The sequence below is a fragment of the Haliaeetus leucocephalus genome, unplaced genomic scaffold (genome assembly GCF_000737465.1).
Source record: "Haliaeetus leucocephalus isolate CR32 unplaced genomic scaffold, Haliaeetus_leucocephalus-4.0 Scaffold180, whole genome shotgun sequence".
In the NCBI taxonomy this organism is placed as follows: Eukaryota; Metazoa; Chordata; class Aves; order Accipitriformes; family Accipitridae; genus Haliaeetus; species Haliaeetus leucocephalus.
The window spans coordinates 965,218-985,153 of NW_010972616.1; the positions used below are offsets into that span (position 1 = coordinate 965,218).

At 39.5% G+C, this 19,936-nt stretch overlaps 1 protein-coding gene across 1 annotated transcript in view; it reads right to left on the reverse strand.

Annotated features, from left to right (window-relative positions):
• Positions 1-19,936, reverse strand: part of ADAMTSL1 (ADAMTS-like 1) — a 177,763-nt gene that overhangs the window by 114,548 nt on the left and 43,279 nt on the right. The window contains exons 6-8 of the mRNA XM_010564475.1: positions 14,405-14,531; positions 8,258-8,332; positions 5,106-5,263 (exon numbers count right to left, since the gene is read on the reverse strand). Of these exons, the coding sequence (XP_010562777.1) occupies positions 5,106-5,263; positions 8,258-8,332; positions 14,405-14,531 (360 nt within the window). The remainder of the gene's footprint in view (positions 1-5,105; positions 5,264-8,257; positions 8,333-14,404; positions 14,532-19,936) is intronic.

Here is a 19,936-nt window from a genome sequence, read left to right on the forward strand (position 1 = left end):
AGTCCACATGCAACATGAGGGTCAAGAAGGAGGGTCTATGAGCAGAGGGTAACCTTGATCTGTTTCTTGCACTCTTTCTTTCAATGTCTGAAACCAGTTCCTCCGTGAAACCGAAACCTGACTGAAGCAGACTTTTTGCTTGACCTAGTACTGCAGTTCTAAAGTACTTACAGATGGAGTATGTTGATAAGGAGAATGATCATGTTCTAAGAACTATTAATTGAAATAACTTATATTGAACAGGCAAAAAAAGGTAGATACGAAATAGAATCTGTACACTGTTTTCAAAAAGACTACTACATGTCTTTCCATAAATTTTACCACATTTGCCAAAATAGGAGAAAAAGGGTAGAATTTTTCTGAATTTGTCACAAGATCTAGTCAAGATAAATAATGATTAGGTCTCTTTTCAGGCTGGTCATTACTTGTGAGCATGACCTAGAAATTATGACAACAATTGTATTTTTTTTTTTTTGAAATTAGGAAATCAGAATGCAAAATTGTTACAACTATTCCTAAAAACCGAAGTATTGAATGCAAACATAGGTTGATAAAAGTCAGTGGTGCAGACCATGTTACAGAAGTGCTTCAACCTAAGTCCAATCTGCACTCCACAGAAGTGACCTCAGGAAGACACATATCTCAAGAAGTAGTATTGTTTTATGATGAAGTGACTATATTCCAATGGTCTCTTCTAAATTAGGCAAAATGTTTTGGTCTTTTGACCTTGATAACACAAAACTTGATTCAATCATAACAAAACTTTAACTCTTACTATTTCTGTGTGCTCAGCCTTAATTCTAGCTCATCCGCCCCCAGGAGAACCATCCTAACCCTGATCTGCCAGTGCTTCCAAATATAGATCCTTCACCACTTCCTGCCTGACCTGCAGCCTTTTCCCAAACATGAAGCATAATCTCCTCTGGAAACCTTTGCCAACATCAAAATTAAATTACACAGAAGACCCTTACTGTCATCACCCCCAATTCTCCTATCTCTAAAATCCAACAATAAGCCAGCCATAAACAGTAGGTCCTCGCTGCTAGAGCAGATTCCATCTTTTGGCCTCTGCCCTAAAGCAAGTATTGAAGTAATTTCTTATTTCATTCCACAGGGTAAATCACTGTATGCTCCTGGTTTAAAAGTGATTATTTAATACAATCCTGACACTAGACTGACAAGGCCCATCAGCCTCTATGCCAGCTGGCTGCCTGTACCTGCATTATCTCCTGCATGCCCTTGCAAGCCCCAAGAAATCAACCTTACTTTCTTTTGTTAACCTGGACTCTAGTCAAATGCATTTCTCTCACCTGCAGTTTCTGCCAGTGCTAGATCACAACGGAGATAAGAATTGTCTGGCTAGCTCTAGTGCTCTGCATAACTCAGCATCCAGTTTTGAGCTCTATTTTATGACTTTTTGGACAATTGTTGGCCTAAATCCTAATCTCAGCAGTAACTCTGCTCAGTGGAACCCAGTCAGCACCATTTCTGAATCAGCCAGCAGTACCTCCAGCCACCAGCACAAAAAAAAATAGCCAGGCAGTCTCTTCTGGCAGCAGCCCTTAACCAAAGCTTGTCAGCCCTACACTACAAAAGACAACATCAAAACAAATCCAATCCTAATCCAAATACCTCTGACAGCCTCCAGGGAAACACTTATGTGATCCAACCCTATACACCCCTGATGCAAAGCTGTTGGTCCATGCAGGTCCTCTCAACAAACCTTCATCTTGATACCAGGGATTGAAAATCAACATAAACCTAGTCACATCTAGATCTAGGCCAACAGTGATTTCTCCTCCAAACCAGGCTGAAGACTGGACCACACTCTTTACTAGAGATTGTTTTAAACCTGCTGGTCTTTGGGGCCTTACACCTCAGCCACAGGGCTAGGGCCCTAGCTATGCAAAAACCACAGTCTGAAAAACAAACCCTAGCAAGCTGTACTTTGCCAAACCTAACCCTTCCCTGGCACTCCCCACTGGCTGTTTCATTAAGCCTATAACTCAGGTGGTTCATATTTGCAGTGCTGATTGCTTTAGTCAACCAGTGATGACTGTTAGCATTACATTATCAGCTGTAGACCCCACCTGACAATATTGATTCCTCCTGCTCAAAGGAGTGCAGACGTGTGACATGAAATGGTCAGTCCAAGTTTCTCTATTTTGTGTCTGAAATGGACAATATTGACAGAGGACACTTTTTAGAATAGACAAGTGAATATGTGACCTTGGCGACACAGCAGATCAGTGGCAGCTCTGCCAATAAAGGACAAGTCCCCCTATGTGGTATTACTGCTCTGTTCTCTAGACCACAGTGCCAGCCAGAAAGATTTCCAAGTGGAAACTGACCTTCATCTCACCAGGATTTTAACAAACATGACAACTTTTTCTTTTAAGAAAAAGGCATTTCTATTCATGTGAATCAGAATTTTGTGTTAAAAAAATCAAAATGGGGAAATCCTCAGAATTTAGAAGCCAAATTCAAGTGGAATTTAAATTTGCTGGCATCTTTTCCAGGTCTTCTGCCTTTCAAACATTAAAAGTTTATAATGGAGATTTCTAATTCTCAAACTATGAATATAAGAAATAAGAACATGAAAAACTCCAGCTCTATTTTGTGATAACCCCTTTATTTTTTAAAGAGAGCGCTGCTCTACTGAATTATTTTTAACATTAACATAGCTTGTGAAAAGACTGCCAAGAGTTTAGCACTCAAGGAATGTACTACTGACTATTAAAAAGTCAAGAAATCTAGCAATTACACAATTCAGCTCCTATAGGAACAGCATGAGGTTTCTTCTTGCAATTTTAAAGCACTCCATGTCACCAAGAAAGAAACTTAAACGTCAGCTCCGACACTGAGTTTCTACTTCTGAATTATATCCAGGTGTCTAACATTACCTCTCTGAATAAGACCATTCAGGGTCAACTGAAAAGGATTATAACAGTCATTCTGGAGACAATGGTCCTAAAACTAGAGTTCTGCTACATCTACAAATTAATTTAGATCTGTTTGCATAAAAACTGCCTTGTCCTGGGAAAGTAAATCTTGACACCCAAAGAGATCCCACTTCGTAAGAAAAACTTGCTAATACCACAGAGAAACCCTTCATGTGATTTAAAAAAAAAGTACCTTCACAAGCTGAAGGCAAAATAGTCACAGCTATAGTAAGTATGGAAAGCAGTTGCCAAGTCTGACATAACTGAGGTATGCACACATTTTGGTACTCCTGTGTTAGCCTTATTTGTATGTACACTCCCATATCCAACAAAACCTAACCAATGAAATATCCAGAAGCTAAAAAATTTTGTTAGAAAAATAATTAAACAGTATAGAATAATATCCTTGTTGCATGAAGTAATATCTAAAGTATCTTCTACAGCTGTTTATTAAAAAACTAAATGTGACTCAAAGGCAAGGAATTTTTAAGTGCCTGATCCAAGGCAAAATCTAATGCTAACCTTAGAAAAGATCCTACAACTGTGAACAGGTGTTTTGTTTGGACATTCTTCCATATCCACTTAAGACAATGGATATGTCAATAAATTAACACCTGCTGAGCCATGCTACTCTAACTTTCAAAAGGCGCAAACACATAGCAGAACTATTAAAATAGTTTAATCTCAACTCAGTAGTGTCTGTTCTGCCTGTGTGTAGCCAGCTTCTACACTCATATTGGACAGACAGTCATCATACAAAGAGGGTACTGCCTTTAATTTAACTAGCGCTTCTTACCTAGCGCTTCTTACCTTGCTTTGATAGAGAAGGAAATGCAGGCACCAAGGGATAAAGGTATTTCACCTGTCATAAAAGATAACAGTGGAAACACCAGGAACACAGTCCAACCCTCCTGTTACCATTTCAGGGCAACTGGTCTACATGACCACCTGTCCCCAACAGGTTTGTTCTAACCAGGCTGCCTTAAATCCATAGACAGCACAAATAATGCAAAGTGAGCAATACTGTTAACATCGCACTGATGTTCATCATCTGGATATGATCTGTAATACAGGTAATGTTTTAGGCATTTTGAATTGACCAGCATCTGTTTTATTAAGGGTTTTTCTTTCTGACCTTCAAAGAGAAAGGAAAGCATTCTTCAGGTCAGGCTTCTCCTTGTGAACCAGTCCTGATAATTGCAGCCTGCTTTTTGTGCTGTTAACATAGCAAGATGGGTAGGGGACAGTCTACAGGGCTCTGCTACTTCCTGAGTTAACCCATTCCAGCCCAGCCCAGCTTAACCCAACCCAATCACTTATCACATTTTCCAGTTCACTGTTCAAACTTCTAGCTGCCATCAGCTCTAGGTTAAAGCAAATGTCATCTACCCTTGGGGCCCATGGTGAAAAATTTATGTAGTCCTGGACATGATACAGGTTTTACAGTTTTACAGCTGAAATCCTTCAAGTTCCTTGGACCTACTGGAAAAGGATTTATTTTACTGTAATTCCCAAATGTTCATTTTTGTATGTGTGTTTTCCCACAGAATGATGTGCATTGCTTCCAGCAATGTGTTTTATATTACCTGGAAGAATAGAAATGCTCTAATGGGAGGAAACAATTTTATTCTTATTGCCAGTGCAACACAAAGCAGAACTTCAAAATGACACCATGACTTCTTAAGCAAAGTCATCCCATTTATTTTGGAGCTTGGGGACCTCATTCTCCACCCCCTTACAGTCTTCTGTGCAAGTATGCTAGCATAAAGCCTACAAATTTTGGGCCAAAGATACAGACTTTCTTTTTCTTGCTTGTCACAGACAAAGCAAGCTGCATGTCCTTGTTTTATAGGTACCTCAGCAGCACATACAAAAAGTAATCTGCCTTTTCTTGTAATGAGTTCATCTTTTCTCTTTAGGCCACACATTGGGTATGCCTTTCTTGGCATAAACTCAGCCTCTTTTCCGAGGAGAGTCCAATGAGGCTTTCATCAGATATTTAACTATAAAGAATTTCATGTAGAGTTCAAGAGCTAGCCTGGACTAGGCTTTGTGGTAAATGTCTACAGGAAAATTAAGATCTAGAAAAATCTCTCTCATCTTTCTAATGCATCTTGTCTTGCTTTATGTTGCTTTAAGAGGTCAACGACCAATGACCCTCACCTTGATAGTGAAGTCTGCATTGAGAGGCCCTGATATTCTTAATATCTCCTTGTCAGGAAACTTCTGGAAGTCGATGCTAGAATTCTCCACGAGGAAGGAGCCTGTGGAGCTGAGGCTGTTTTCACTCTTCACACCTTGGAGAGTCTTCGTTTCCAAATCTGACAAATACAAACAAATTAACAGGAAACTAGAGCATTAAAATTTAAAGAGTAAGTGAGAGCAGAAAGAAAACCAACACAAAACAGTGGTGGTGCAACTTTGCCTCCTAAATCAGTCATAATGAAACTTTTTTGTTCTTTTCCACAGTTTATTCACATTCCCATACTTTCCTTTTTTTCTCCTCCATCTGCTTTTTGGCTTTGTTCAGCCCTTAGATTTCTAGCTCCGCATTCACCTCCTCACCCACAGGTCATGTTTTTACTCTCTTGCAGACATATTAATCCATTCCTAGTTAGGCATATTTGCTGTCATTTAACTCACTCTCAGTAAGTCACGCTTGTATGGGGAGCATGACTTAGACCTTCAGCCATGAGTGCTGGCTTTGTTAAGTTGCTGTTCACTCTTTCAGTTCAAAGGTGGGTCACTAACCACATGTTGCTGTGGCAGACAATTAACTGAAACCAAGACATCCAGGAAAGAAAGATCAGCATGATAGCAGTCCTGCCTCCTCTCCAGAAGTAGTCTGATCCATCCCAGTGGAGTAGGAAGGGAAGGTGAGTGCTGAACCCTCCTGAGCTCTCCGTCTCTCTCTGCATTCACATCTCCCAAAAGTGGGCACTAATTCAGATACTGTTTGTTAGCAGTATTTCTGATTGTTAAATCATAATAGATGTATTAAATCATTTATTAAATGGAAAAAAACATCAGAAAGTAGATCTGTTCCATCGTCTAGCTAGCCTCCCCAACAACTCCAGATTATGCTTTACAGCACGTTCATCAGAAAACTGTTTCTTGTGGTTACTTCAAAGTGACAACACAGTTCATCATGAAGGATTGCAAAGCTGAAGTCCTTTCACATGTATTTGTGAAATTATGCACAAAATCTCCCACACAGAGAGGCAGCTAAGGCAATATCTGAATTAGATGGGGATATACTATTAATCTGTGATGGAATCATGTTTTCAGAGACAGTAAATGGGAGAAATGTTTTTATTAGCAAGTATTAAGTTGTTAATTAGGGGAAAAAAGATAATTGCACTAATTAGACTGCTTTTCAAGATGGGTCATGGGAATTAATTCATGAAGGAAGTTGCTGAGGCAGTACACTAAGACTTGCTCTGTATTAATGAATTCCTTGGTTTTCAGTGAGACTAGTCTCTTCCTTTGTGATGCACTTGACCATATATTTATTTCTGGAGAAGGCTGCATGCATCAGGGATAAATATAGTTTTAAGACTTGTGTGTATATAATTGGCCTCCTGTTGACTTCTCCCACTACCATAGTTCACAGGGCAAAATAGTCCCTCCCCCCCAACTGGTTGTAGCTCATACATACATAAAATCCTTTAATGGGTGAACAGAAAGATTCATGGAGATATCTGAAACAAGAAAGCAATGTATTTGGACTTATTCATGTTTACACAGAGCAGTTAATCTAAATCTCAACCAGTGACTCAGGCAGACCTTGCTGATTCAAATCTTTTTGTCCTGAAATGTGATATGGCCTGAATGAAGACAGCTTTAGATCAATCCCTCCTGCTAAAATCTCATTTTGCTCTAAGCTGTCTTATAGCTTAATTTAACTAAAAAAATAATAGAAGTATAACATTTTTCTACCTTGGAAGAGAACATCTATACTGGGAAAGAAGACAGGAGAGAAAGGAAAAGTGCAAATAATTTACTGGGAAAGTAATAACAACCATACTGGAGCCGCTCAGGAATACCCGAAGGGCCACTTAAAACTGAAGTATAGGCAGCATTTGAATTTTTAAGTAAAACACAATATATTTTTTCTTAGTTTATAACCTGTAATTTGCTGGTCTTTATTCACAGCTCTAAATCTAAAGAACCATTAAAAGGTTATGGAATGCCCACTGCTTTCTCAACACAAGCAGTGAGCTACAGAACAGGACTGATAAACCACCCCTTATTTTGCCACTCTGTACAAATTCTTTGGGCAACAGAAATCTGGAGAGAGTGGGAATGATTTGGTGTTTCACCTCCTTGTTGACACTAATGTTTGCATTTACGCTGACAAGCATAGAGGACTCCTAACTGGTCCATGCTGCAGGGAAGTCCTATTACATTTGGAAAAGAAGGGGAGCCCTACTTATCTTACAATAATTTGTGCTTTGAGAGGTAATGAAGTACAGTTTGTGTCTTTTATGACAGTAAATCCCATTTACCAACACTGTAGTGTTCATATGCTGCTGATGAAAAAAGGAGCATCTTGTGAGTAGCTACTGCACTGGAAGGTAAGAGAGAAGGATGCAAGGAGTTTCTATTCATGAAATAAATGGATTTGCCTTCAGGTCTCCCAGAGTATTCTCAAATCCTGAGACTTTTCTCCCAGAGAAGGGATACACAGCTGCTGGGATATGCAGATCCCTGTCAGATGAAGCAGGGAAGTGTTATAGCCACCAAGTGATGGGCTAGCAGCACTCAGTGGTCTTAACTCCTTGGAGCAGTATGACTACTAAGGAGCTTGTTTTGTCTCGTGCATGCTGTTTCTGATCTTTAGACTGTGATTTTGTGTGTGTGCCCCTGCGCATCTGTATGTGCATCTATGGGAGTGAGAGAGATTATCATAACAGAAACATGTGTTAAAGTCATGAGCAGCTTGACGGCTAAGCTCAGCTGTAGGGAAGCTTATACTTTACTGTCCTCAATATTTGTTCACTCAGTGGGATTTATTTTATTAATTTTAAACAAAAGCACTTGGCACCAAATGAGCCAGCTAAAGGATAAGCAAACAGAAATGACTGAAAAATTATGGAGGGGCAAAGGATTCTGCAATGTTGGCCAAGCTCTGCCCTGAAAAGAGCATGTACCACTCATGTAATGGGGTCCGAGGAGAGCTTCTGAGGGCAGGACTCATCCCTGTGTTGAAATCAGTGATCTGAGAGAGGGAAACCAGACTCCACAGTGTAAACAGAGCACTGCAGGTTAGCAAGGCTTTCTTAAACAAATGTACACTAACTTTTTCTACTTACATAAATGATCTGGTCCTTTCAGCACGAGGCGAACTTGCCTGCTTCCATAGGGAACAGCAACCACTGTATCATCCACTGTGGGAAGGCAAAAATGCATGGAGTAAATAAGCAAAGAAATTCCAATCTGTTTTCAAATAAGCAGTGAAATAGATGCTTACAAGATAGTCAAAAGAAAAGCTTTTGGACCAATTAAACAAGCCTATGAATTATGAGATAATATTAAAAATCTGAAAAAAGAACTTGTTGAATGTGGTAAGAACCTTCTACTTAGAAGAACCCAAACCTGTTGATATTCTTTATTCTCAACTCCTTCACAACCATTTTTGGATTTCACAAGTAGCTAATAGCTTTCTATTTCACCACGACTCCACTTAAACCTCTTCCAAGTCTTTTGAATTGGTGTTTGTGGTGAAGTAGACAAGCATAAGCTTATTCTGATGTTTATCCAGAATAGCCCATTCCTTCACTTGGCTCTTTCCCAGTGGAACCCTACAGCTTCTCCATAACCCTGCCCATGCTATGTGATGATCTCCCACTGCCCTCAGGCATGCCTTCCTTTTCACACCTTTTATTTCAATGACTAGAAGTGCTATAATTCTGCTTCCCTTTCCACACCACTAACAGAGAGCCCCTGGAAAAAGAGAAGCCCATTAGACTGTCATGTAAACAGGTCTTAGAGCAGGATCTTGCACCTATGCAGCCCTTGGGAGCTTTGCCAGCTGGATTTAAACTGAGGTGTGAATTAGCATGTAGGTTACACGCTGCTGTGAAAGTTAGTTAGGTAAGCATGTCTAAAGAGGCAGCAACGTCAGTAATGTCCTGAAGGGAAACAGGAAGGAAAAGTGTGGAAAGATGATAGAAAATGCTCCCAACTCTATGCCAGGGTTGTGGAGTGGGTGCCCAGAGAATGCTGAGCTGGACTAACCAGCAAGCCTAGGTTCTTCATTCACCTTTCCCTGTCCTTTCTGCCTCCTTCTCCTATACCTAGAAGTCAGGAAAGAAGAAGTATGCATGTCTAACAGGAGGGGTTTTTTTGACAGGTGGTAGACATGACAGGAATGAAGCCCCTTTCACTATCTGTTCATCAGAACTGTTCACATCTGTGTCATATAATGCCTGCTAGCAAGAATTATAGCTCTGGTCTCAAAGCAATGTGTTACTTTGTCAGGTAAGGCTAACTCAGCCCATAAAAGCATATAATCTTTCATCCAAACATATGAGCTGGGTCCTTAAGTTTCTGACCAGACTAAACTGGGAAAACTGTTCCAGCCTAGCTAAATCAGGATTCTCAGTTACCAGCAAAATAGTTATTAAAGAGGCAACAGAAAGACAGAAAGCTACAAGAAATGGGGACTTCTTTAAAAAAACATATTCATCCAAACCTATAATATATCAAAAATATGAAGTAGAGACCTTTTAAATTTTAAATTCAGTCATGCATCATAGGAATTTCTGACCCTCTTATATTGGAGAGATTTATGGAATGAAATATCCATACTTTTGTGGCCTCCTAATATCCCAGAAGTGAGGGGAAAAATGTAGGCAGTCTGATAAATCCCTGAGTATCATGAGACTTGCATGGAGATAAAGCCTATTTATGTGCCCAGGCTCTTCTGAATGTTGTCTCCATTTTCAAAATCTGATTTGGTATGTTTCCTCAACCCATCCAAAAATTTCAGTGTCTCCTAAGACTTCTGTAACACTGGGGTTAAACTCTATTCAACACACGTTCTGCTTATACATATCTCTGATACCACAATAATTAGCAAAGATAGACAGCTTTCATTTCTACACAGAATTCAGGTTTTCTATTTGAAAAGGCAAATATTCAAGTCTTACAAAATTCATTAAATATTGGTATTCTAATGCTGATTTTACTGGTACCATTCTGGTACTCATATTCAAGATACCCAGTAGATTAAATACATTTTATCCATGTGGGGGAAGAAAATCCATGAGCATGACTTATCATTTTGCTGTATATATATCACATTTATTGGAATGAGTCTGGGAAAACAATACCTTCAATTTTTCAAAAAATATTAATGGTCTTTTTACAAGTCTTACTTAAAGACAGTCCCATGTAATTATTCTATTTGACTGTCTCTCAGTTATGAGCTCTGTGCTGGAGAGCTAACAACTCACTGATATGTCACAGATAAATTGGACAGTTTAAAGATCACACAAGCTTATATATCACATATTCTTAGCATGTCTCTTCTGCCCCAGGGTATTGCTAGGTCTATATTTCACCTGATCTTGTTGTTGCTGTCCATTTGAAATCCTAGCACACTTTATGTGAAATGCAAAGCTCAGTAGGTTTTATGCTTATCACAGTGCTTCCTGCTTTCACAAAGCAGAAGCAGAAGGGACTGAAGGATAATTTCCTGAGGTTAACAGTGATAAGAAGGAGACATTTCCTGTGAAGAGACGTGAAAGTAAGCATGGTAATATTTAGTCACAGCTCCCTCCAACAATAAGCAGAGATGAAGATTGTGGAGCAGCTGTGTGGAGTACTCTGAAGAAAAGGCGCAAAGTGTGTTAACAGGCAGTTGGTTTTCTCCAGAGAAGATGCATAGGGAGGCAAGGGAGAGTCCCAGATAACTGAGAGGACAGTGGCCCAGGGCTGTGAAGAAAGTGCAAGGATTCAGGCAAAGGTTATACGTCAGGTACATACATTAGATTCCTGTGAGAGATCAGTTTCTTCTGGTTTTAGATTTTGAATTTGGATTTTGTCCAAATAGTCTAACTGTCAGTTCTCATGATGAAAAATGGAGCTGTTTCTATTTCCCCATTACTGTTGATATTCAATGGAAATCTGGAACTGCATCTCTTTTTGACAGCCATGGCAAAAGTAATCAGATAAGTATCTATCCTGCCTCAGCATAGCAATTTCTGCAAATCTCTTTTAAAAGTAACCTACTTCACTAGTAGATGTCAATCCTTTTTTAGAGAAATACTAACTTTGCACAAGGTGATCGGAAGAATTCACCCACCACTTTTGTGATCAACTCTTCAGCTCCTTGGTGAATACAAAGAAGCCTGCTTAAATACAGCTCATCTCTATAGGAAGGTACATACACTCTTTCCAAAAGGAGGTATTATAAGAAAGAGAAAGATTCACTTTCTGCAGACTTAGAAAGATTGAACCACTTAAGTTTAGGACTAGGAGAAAAGGAATGAACAATGTTTTTTGTAGGTTTGTTTTTTTTTTTTTGTTTGGGTTTTGTTTGTTTGTTTGTTTGTTTGTTTGTTTGTTTGAAATAGAAACAAGAGCATAGACACAGGTGCTTCCTTTTTCATAAAATGTAGGAGAGAATTTGACATCACATTGCCTCTTGCCCTGCTATGCTTCTGTTTCTGAGGCCACTGGGAGATGTATGCTACCCCTATAAATACTGAGGAAGCTGTTCCCATAGCAAGTGCTAAGTGTTTAAAAGCTCTATGAATTTCTTCCTAGTACTATCCTTCTCCTATGCCTCTGCCTGATATAAACAGCATGGAGAAGGGAATGGGATATGAGCATCAAGAGAAAATGAATTCAGGGTGATGAGCTCAAGACTGTGTCTGGCATGGTTTTGAGATATAAACAACTTTAGAAACTATTGGGACAGCACTGGAAAAAAGGTTATTGACCAATTTCCCTAGCACAGTCCTCAGAATTGAATGCTGTGCTCTGTTAGGCAAATAAAAATCCCAAGTAAGCCCATAGAACACCTCTGCTGATATCTGGTCACTGCTGCACAATGCCTCTTCTTTTTCTGACATTGTGTGGCAGTCTGGCTCACATAGGCTTTTAATGCCTTGTTCATACCATGGACAAAATAAACATTATTCTTTCAAGGATTATTTTATAGAGGCAACTTGGAATTAAGCTATTGACTAGCCCAAAGTAATCCAGTCATTCCAGCAAATAAATTAGGCCCTGATCCCTGATATGGTTATGTAGATACGTTTACAGAGACAAATAAACAAGATGCTGACACAAACATAGTGCCAAAGTGACAGGTATTTAAACAGTGCTGAGGAGAATAAAGGCAGAAAATAAACACAGAGTAGACTTTTTAAAGCTTTTCAACATTTAAAATCTCAAATTTTCACAGCACGTACATAAATCATTGGGAGCAAACCTCAAAAAGAATTCATATTAATTCATATGTGAAGATTTGTAAGTGCGCCTTTACAATTGTAAAAAGCCAATTTAAAGGAGCACTAACTATTGACACATTCGAAATTCACTGTATTGCCTAACAACATGTATGTCTACAGCAGGGGGGAGAATAATCACACATGGTTTATACAGCATGCATACAAAATCTGATTATCTACTTCAGTCCTGTATAACAATTATTTGCATCCATGCTCCATCCTGAACAATCCATTCTCTAACTTTTTTTTTTACATTTGTCTCACTCAAAGACTATGCTGTCTGCCATCTGCTCTTCTACCTGTATAGCATTCTTTATATTTAACAGCAAACCATTGGGAGTAGGGACTTCATGTTATTAACATTTTCGTACTGTGCATAATATATTAGTGCCTTTATCCTCAGTAGAAAAGAGATGAGCACCTTTTTACCACAAAGCAACTGAAAAACATTGAATTATTCCTACAGGAAAAGACATTTGCCAAAAAAGTTCATAAATACTATCATGTCTCAAGTAGCCTGGAGGTTTCTGAATTTGTTCATGCACATTGCAGAAACAGTAACAATAAGGTGAAATTCCATTCCTAAATCTTTGTGAATTATGTCCTTTGCACTCTAATGTGCAGTTCTGCCTCAGCAATGGAGCTCTTATGAGGATTACTCCTTTCCTTCCTTCATACAAAACAGTTTTTCTTTCTTCCTTTCTTTCTTTCTCTCTCTCTTTCTTTCTTCCTTTCCTTCATTTTCTTTCTTTCTCCCTTTGTTCCTCAGTTTGTTCCTTCATTTGTTTCTTCCTTCCTTCCTTCCATCCTCCTCTCTCTCCCCATCTTCCTTCCTTCCATACTCCTCTCTCTCCCCATCTTCCTTCCTTCCATCCTTCTCTCTTTTTCTTTCTTCTACTCTCTCCCTCTCAGTTAGCAAACACAGACCCAGAGGTGCACTGTGCTAGCTACTGCTCTGTTTGCTGCACTCCACACCCAAGCAGTTATTCCCTGACATAGAGAAGCTTTTGTAAAAATCACCTCTCACTGCTCCTAACAGAAACCGAATGTTACCTATACAGGAATCCCGAAGTGTACACACACTGTCTTCAGCAGATATTACACTGCTATTTGAATCTTTTAGGTCATAGGTCATGTGCTATTCGACACTGGGAAAAGTGCTCCAGAATGGTAGAGCTGGTCTGATTAAACTCTAGTGCCACTGAGTATGGCTGGGGGCAGGTTTGTAGGCTAGTACACATGATTCCTCAGGTGTGTCTACATAGGCATGAAAGTACACCTACCTTTTTACCCTTCCTTCATACTGACCAGACATGTGCTATCTCTCCTCCCAAAACTTTCATAGCTCCATCTATGGTGCTGTAACGAGGCTGGAAAGCCTGCCTAGGGTCCAGGATAAATGAGCTCTGTCACTGGGGCATGCTAATGCTACTTTACGACTCATGAGTTGAAGCTGGCTCAGACAGTATGTGGGAAAGCCCACATCTGTCTGTACCCATCCATGTAGGCACCTCCTGATGGCTTAGGCACCTCAGTCCACCCTAGGACTCAGCCTGCAGGCAGACATGCTGCAGGTGTAGGGCTGGGAGGAAGCACTGTGACAGGTTGCCCCCCCCTTCACCCCCAAGGGACTCCCCTGCTGTACAGCAGCATAAAGCACTCTGTTCAGAGCAGCACGGACTGTGTCATATGCTGAGCCAGCTAATATAGCAACAGCAGTGTGGCTAGAGCCAGCTCTTCTTGTTCTCCCTCTTCTCCCAAGCAACTAGCTAGCGGAGATGGGGAATATACTGGTGACTTTCCACAATCCTTTGTCCACCCCCACAGCCAGAGCTGGATTTTGAGCAAGCCTGATTTAACCCAAGAGGGAAGAAATTGTGGGGACAACCTGACTGACCACGATCATTCAACTGCCTGAGTGGGGTGAAATCTAGCTTCCAAAACCCAAGTATTTCACCAAGAGTGGAAGATGGCACTTTACGACAAGAGACAGCTTACATTTATTTGCTGAGAGCTGGGACTTATACTGGCCTCGAACCAGCCGGCAGGTGGACCCGTCGCCATTGCAGACCCCACAGTTATCTTCCTTGACAGCGCTTCCCAGCTGGCGGTCACAGCCAACGATCTGGCAAGAAAAAAAGATGTGCAGTTCAACGTGAGCACTTACTGACTGACTGCTCGATCCATCTCTGCAACTAATTACTGCCAAATTTCTCTCTCAGCATCTCTAGAGGGCTATAAAGTACCTTAACAATGAGAGAGGCTGCACAAATCTGGCTGGGATTTTGAACTGAATTCAGACGTGAGATAGTGAGCAGGTTAGTACTCAATGGCTTTTGCAGTCCAGAGAAAGAAAAGACTATTGTTGGAGGTTGTTTGTTTAGGGCATTGTGAACATTTCTTGGTCAGAGTCCTATCAGAAATTACACTTGCTAGAGTTTCACAAAGAAAAATGCCTGAAATAATAGATAAGAAGACAGCTAGGAAGCAGACAGACAGATAAAAGAGCAGCCCAGATAAATAATAACATGGCTTGAGATCTCAGTGAAATTTTACCTGCTATGCAGTTGGGAAAACCATGTGGTTTTAATTATGTTTAACAATAATCCCATTCCACACTATCAATGCCTGTGTTCAGACATTGTTAAAGATCTGATAAAGAAGGAGGGAATGGTTAAAACAAAAGAACTGAGAGTCAGAAATGCAATTACCTGCTCTGAAACTGGCTTTATGCTTACGTGCAAATTGTTTGGTTCAAAATTCTAAAAGTTTAATAGATAAACTAGGCTTCTCAGTTTGCAAAAAACCTGTAGCTCCCAGGACAATCAAATATAAATGTATAATTAAATACATTTAAAATTAAATAAATGGAATATAAATTTATTTAGCACAGTGCTAATGTAAGCTTTTTGTTTGAACTTTGAATTCTGCATTCAAGTTATGAATTTTGCACATAAAGAATTGAAATCCAAGAAATTAAGCAAGTCCATACAGTGTTATAATTATCTTTATACATACTAGAAAATGAAAGGCCTTCTAGCATTCTGGCATGCAAAGTAAGCAATGAAAAAATATTTCTGTATAAATTCTACTTCTGAAGAGTTTGTGTTAAGACTCTTAGCCAAACAGAGAATATATAAAACATAAAGAATTTTAAATAAAGTGCTTATTTCAGCTTTAAATTTTCCTGCATCTGTGAGTCTCACTTAAATCAGAGAGCTGGGTCCTAGAAGCTGATAAGAACAAATAGGGCACTTATCATCCAGGCTCATAAAAGCTACATGTGTAACTCGCATACTGAAGCATTCAGGCTAATATTTCTTATTTAAGCAAATCTATGTGTGCAGAATTGCAGATCTCTGCTAGGGTGAGATGTACTTCTGGGTTTGACACTTTCTCTTCACTTGCCTGTGAAAATGCAGGCTTTGATTAATAACCAGTATTTACTTTCAACAATTCAATTCCCACTTCTAACATCATTATTTTACTAGTTGCACAATAGCAGTTTTCTTAGTTATCTGTCATATTGATAGTATAAATAATTTAATTTAAATCATTATAGGTTTAGGTTCAGGCTTGATGAAAGCTATCATCAAATTTCTTTGACTTTACCCACTTCTACTGGGTCAGAACTGGGTCAGTCTCCTGTGCTTCTGCATTATATTATGATGTCTCCAGGGGAATTAATGATGGCTAATGGAGTAACAGTCATGCATAAATGATACCTTTCCCTGAAAACCTAGTCATACCAAGACTGCAAGGAACATTTTATCACATTAGAAACACCATGACAAATAATGGTTAGATAGCTGAAGCAAAGTTAAGATTATCTTGACTGTGACTACTCCATACAGAGCTTCCAAGTACAGATATATAAATTATACCAGTGATACCATGTAAGATTTAGGTCTATATTTTCTGAATAAGAATACCCCTACAGGAGCTGAACCACCTTTGATATATGCAGATTCACTTGCTTTAACTTTCTTAAACGTCTCTGTATAGACAAATGTGAAAAAATCACTTGCATGATCTGAAAACTGTATGACATAATGCCTACAAAGCAGATGAATTTCCTTCAAGCGCATTACAGATCACTAGCACTCACAGTGAGAAAAGTCCTTCTGAGGAACCCAGATATCAGAGGAAAGGCCAGAATTCCCTCTCATATCTGCTCATAGCATATTTTATATTCACTCAATGGTTCAGTCTAGAGTGGTATCCAAATCTATACGCTTTCACCTATTTTGAAAAGAACATGTGAACTGCCTGGATGTGAAAAGGGCTGGATCTTAAATCCAGGTAGGAGGCAACCAATTTCAAAACCAGCCTTTACTACTTTAAAGCCTTTTTAATTTCATGAATCATCAGCTCACATGTTGCCATGGGCTCTACTCTGATTAAAGTTAATTTATAAATTGAGCAATTTGGAGCTAGGTCACAACATGTGGAGGAAACTGCCAGGAAATTCTCAGGTGTGAAAGGAAGTTATATTGAGGTTCATTGTTCTTTTTCAGACGGACACCATTGCATAGCATAAAACCAATTCTTTTTCTGAAATGCTGTATTTCAGATAGAAGTAGGAGCAAAACAGAGACCTCTTGTGAACACCAAAAAATTATATGGTATGTACAAAATGTGTTTTAATCTTCCTGTACTTGGTAGTCTCTCAGATAATTTTACGTTATTAGATATTTTGATGAAATTAAATGAATTTCCTATTTCTCCCCAAGGTTTCTGCAGAGCTTTTTGCTTTACTCCATTAGATTATCTGTTTTAATAGATATCCAGAGCTCTGGGAATATGTATGAAATTTTCATTGAAAACCCTTATGAGGAATTAACTAATGCCCGAAATAAAAAATGTTCCAAGTTCACTGCTTCCCCTCCCCCCTTCACTACCTAGGGAAAACCTTCTTCCATCTTTTGGAGGTAATTACATTCAGTAAAAAGTTGGTAGTGTTTGCAATGGAGTCACTGATGCTTTAAAATGAAAAACACTACTCCAGATCTCTTATATTACTTTTTAGTAGCTCTTACATGAAAACATTATATAGGTTGGACTCTTATAAAAGCAAAAGATCAGGCAAAGAAATATTAAAGTGTTCCTGAAAAAATACACAGTTCATGAGAATAATAACTTTTGTCTCTATGAGCAGAAGAAACATAGGTTTGGCTGAGTTGAGATGAGAATATGTCATTTCCGTAATATTATTTTCACTCTCCATCAAGGCTGCAGAGAACTCACTGCAAAAGATGAAGGTATGGGTGAAAATATGTCACCATCCTCCCAGAAATCTGCAGATGGTTAGCAAGGAACTGGAAGGCAGAATTGTTTCTTTCAGCATCTACCCATAACATGAACAAAACACAGAGGTGAGGTTTTGGGATGGCTGTTACCAGGGATGCCAAAGATGTAACACACTAGGAGAGACCCAGCTACCAGGAGAAGTAGATTCACTTAGGCTGCAGAACTAGAAAAGCCTGCCAAGACACTGACCTATGGGCATATTCATCTGATTAGGGGTGGCTGAGGACTCATCATGAAAATAAGCATCACAGGAGATACTGCTTGATCAGCTTGGTAGGCAAAGGAGTGAATAGGGATATTGTACCTCTAATCTACAGCTCAGAGTAATGGTTTGGTGGATACAGTTCAAAACAAAATACTGACATTTTTGAATCAGAGGTCTGGGGAATATTTCAGTCTCTGAAAAGCTTTGAAATGTCAACTCATCTTGGTTTGAAACTAGAACCAATGTTGAAATTCTGAAGTTTCTGTGGGATGGAAACTTCCTTTTCCAATGCATTCTAGTCCTGAACTTAATATATCCTGGGGGGTTTAGGGAGATGAAGCCTTTTTCAGTCTATAAAGGGCTGGGTAGGAAGCCCCCACCAGGAATGAAAATGGATTACTGCAACAAGTTATGCCTGGAAATGTTCTGAAGTAAGCAGTTTTCATACTCATTTCTATTACATATTAAGCTTCCTCCCCTTAAAGCAGGGTAATGAAGCACAGACTTTCCACACTGAAATCTTTTGAGTTTCAAATTGCTGAAGTGCGGTCAGAGGCTTGAACTGCAGATTGTTACCACACAAAATGTCAGAAGCAGCTCCATTAAGTTCCCTGACAATCTAATCCAAACCCCATTAAAATCAAGAAAATGCACTTATAAGTTCAATAGGCGTTGGATGAAGCTCTTGCATATTTCTAAAGGTGTTCCTATGAAGCTCATTGCTATTGTGGCTAAATGCCCTTAGAGCAGTAAAGGCAGATAATGCAGAGCTCTGGAGGTCTCTCAGGATATGGAAGATGTCAGCCATGCAGTACCAGAGTGAGGAAATCACAGGTGAGTACCAACTCCTTACCCAGTTCTTTACCACCTCTGAAGTGAGTTGATTTTTTATCTTCTTATGGGTTTAGCATAAAGAAGTTAGCAACAAAAACCCAGAATAATAACAGCTAATCCCTAGCTGGCCGAGCCTGTATTGTTTTCTGGCATGAGATACCACAGTTCTGCTCAGAGGTAAAGATTCCATATTACGTTTTAGGCTGAAGTCCCATACTTCATGCTGAGTTTGGTTCTCTCCCCAACTCCCACTTTTACTCCACTGACAGCCAGTGAGTTGGCAAAACAGAAAAACAGGGATATTCCTGACTCTGAGATACATTCGCAAAATAAGTTTTACAGGACACTGCAAGAAATAAGATGCTCATCAAGTTAGCAGAGCAACTGCTCATGTATAGTTTAAAGGCATCAGGCTGTAAGTCCGACAACAGGAGTTGGAACTAACTCACTGAGTGCGTGCACAAATGTTATATGTGTATGTGTTCCCCTTGTGGACTTGAACTCTGGCTCAGTTTAGCAGATTTTTCCAGAAATAAAACCGGACCAGCAGTGACAGGTTCTGCTCCAGCCCTGCTAGCCTAGAAATGCCCTGAAGTAAGAAGTTTTCATAATAATTTCTATTTAGTATTAAGAAACTTTGGGCAGGAAATAATGTAATAAAGCAAGCTTGCAAATCTAGCCAATTATAAACAAATTTCTCTCTGTTTTTCAAAGGGCATGTCTGCAGTTCAAACACAAGAAGTTCTGAGAATCCGAGAAAAACAAAGTTGCCCTTCGCATGGATACTAATGTGGGGCTCAATCTGAGACTTGGGTTGATTGTCACTACTCAGCTGAAGAAAGTTTTGGATCAGAGCCACTGTTTCAACTGCGTCCAAAATCCTGTTTTACAATCAAGATGAAGAGTTGTTGTACTTTTTAAATTATTGTGGAGAGAACAAGCTCCGGGCTGTACAGCAAACTGGAACTGGACTGGTGTCTGTGATATGGAGACTTGCAACCCCTGCCAAAGTGATACCTGCCCTTCAGTTCACTGATACCTTATGATGACAGTTTGCAGCCTCAGCATTTTTCTGGCACAGCCTGCCAACATTATCCTGTGACAGGCAATCGTGTGCAGCACCAAGTACCAGGCAGGATTCTCCTATGTCCCAAGGAATTCACAATCAGCAACTATAACTG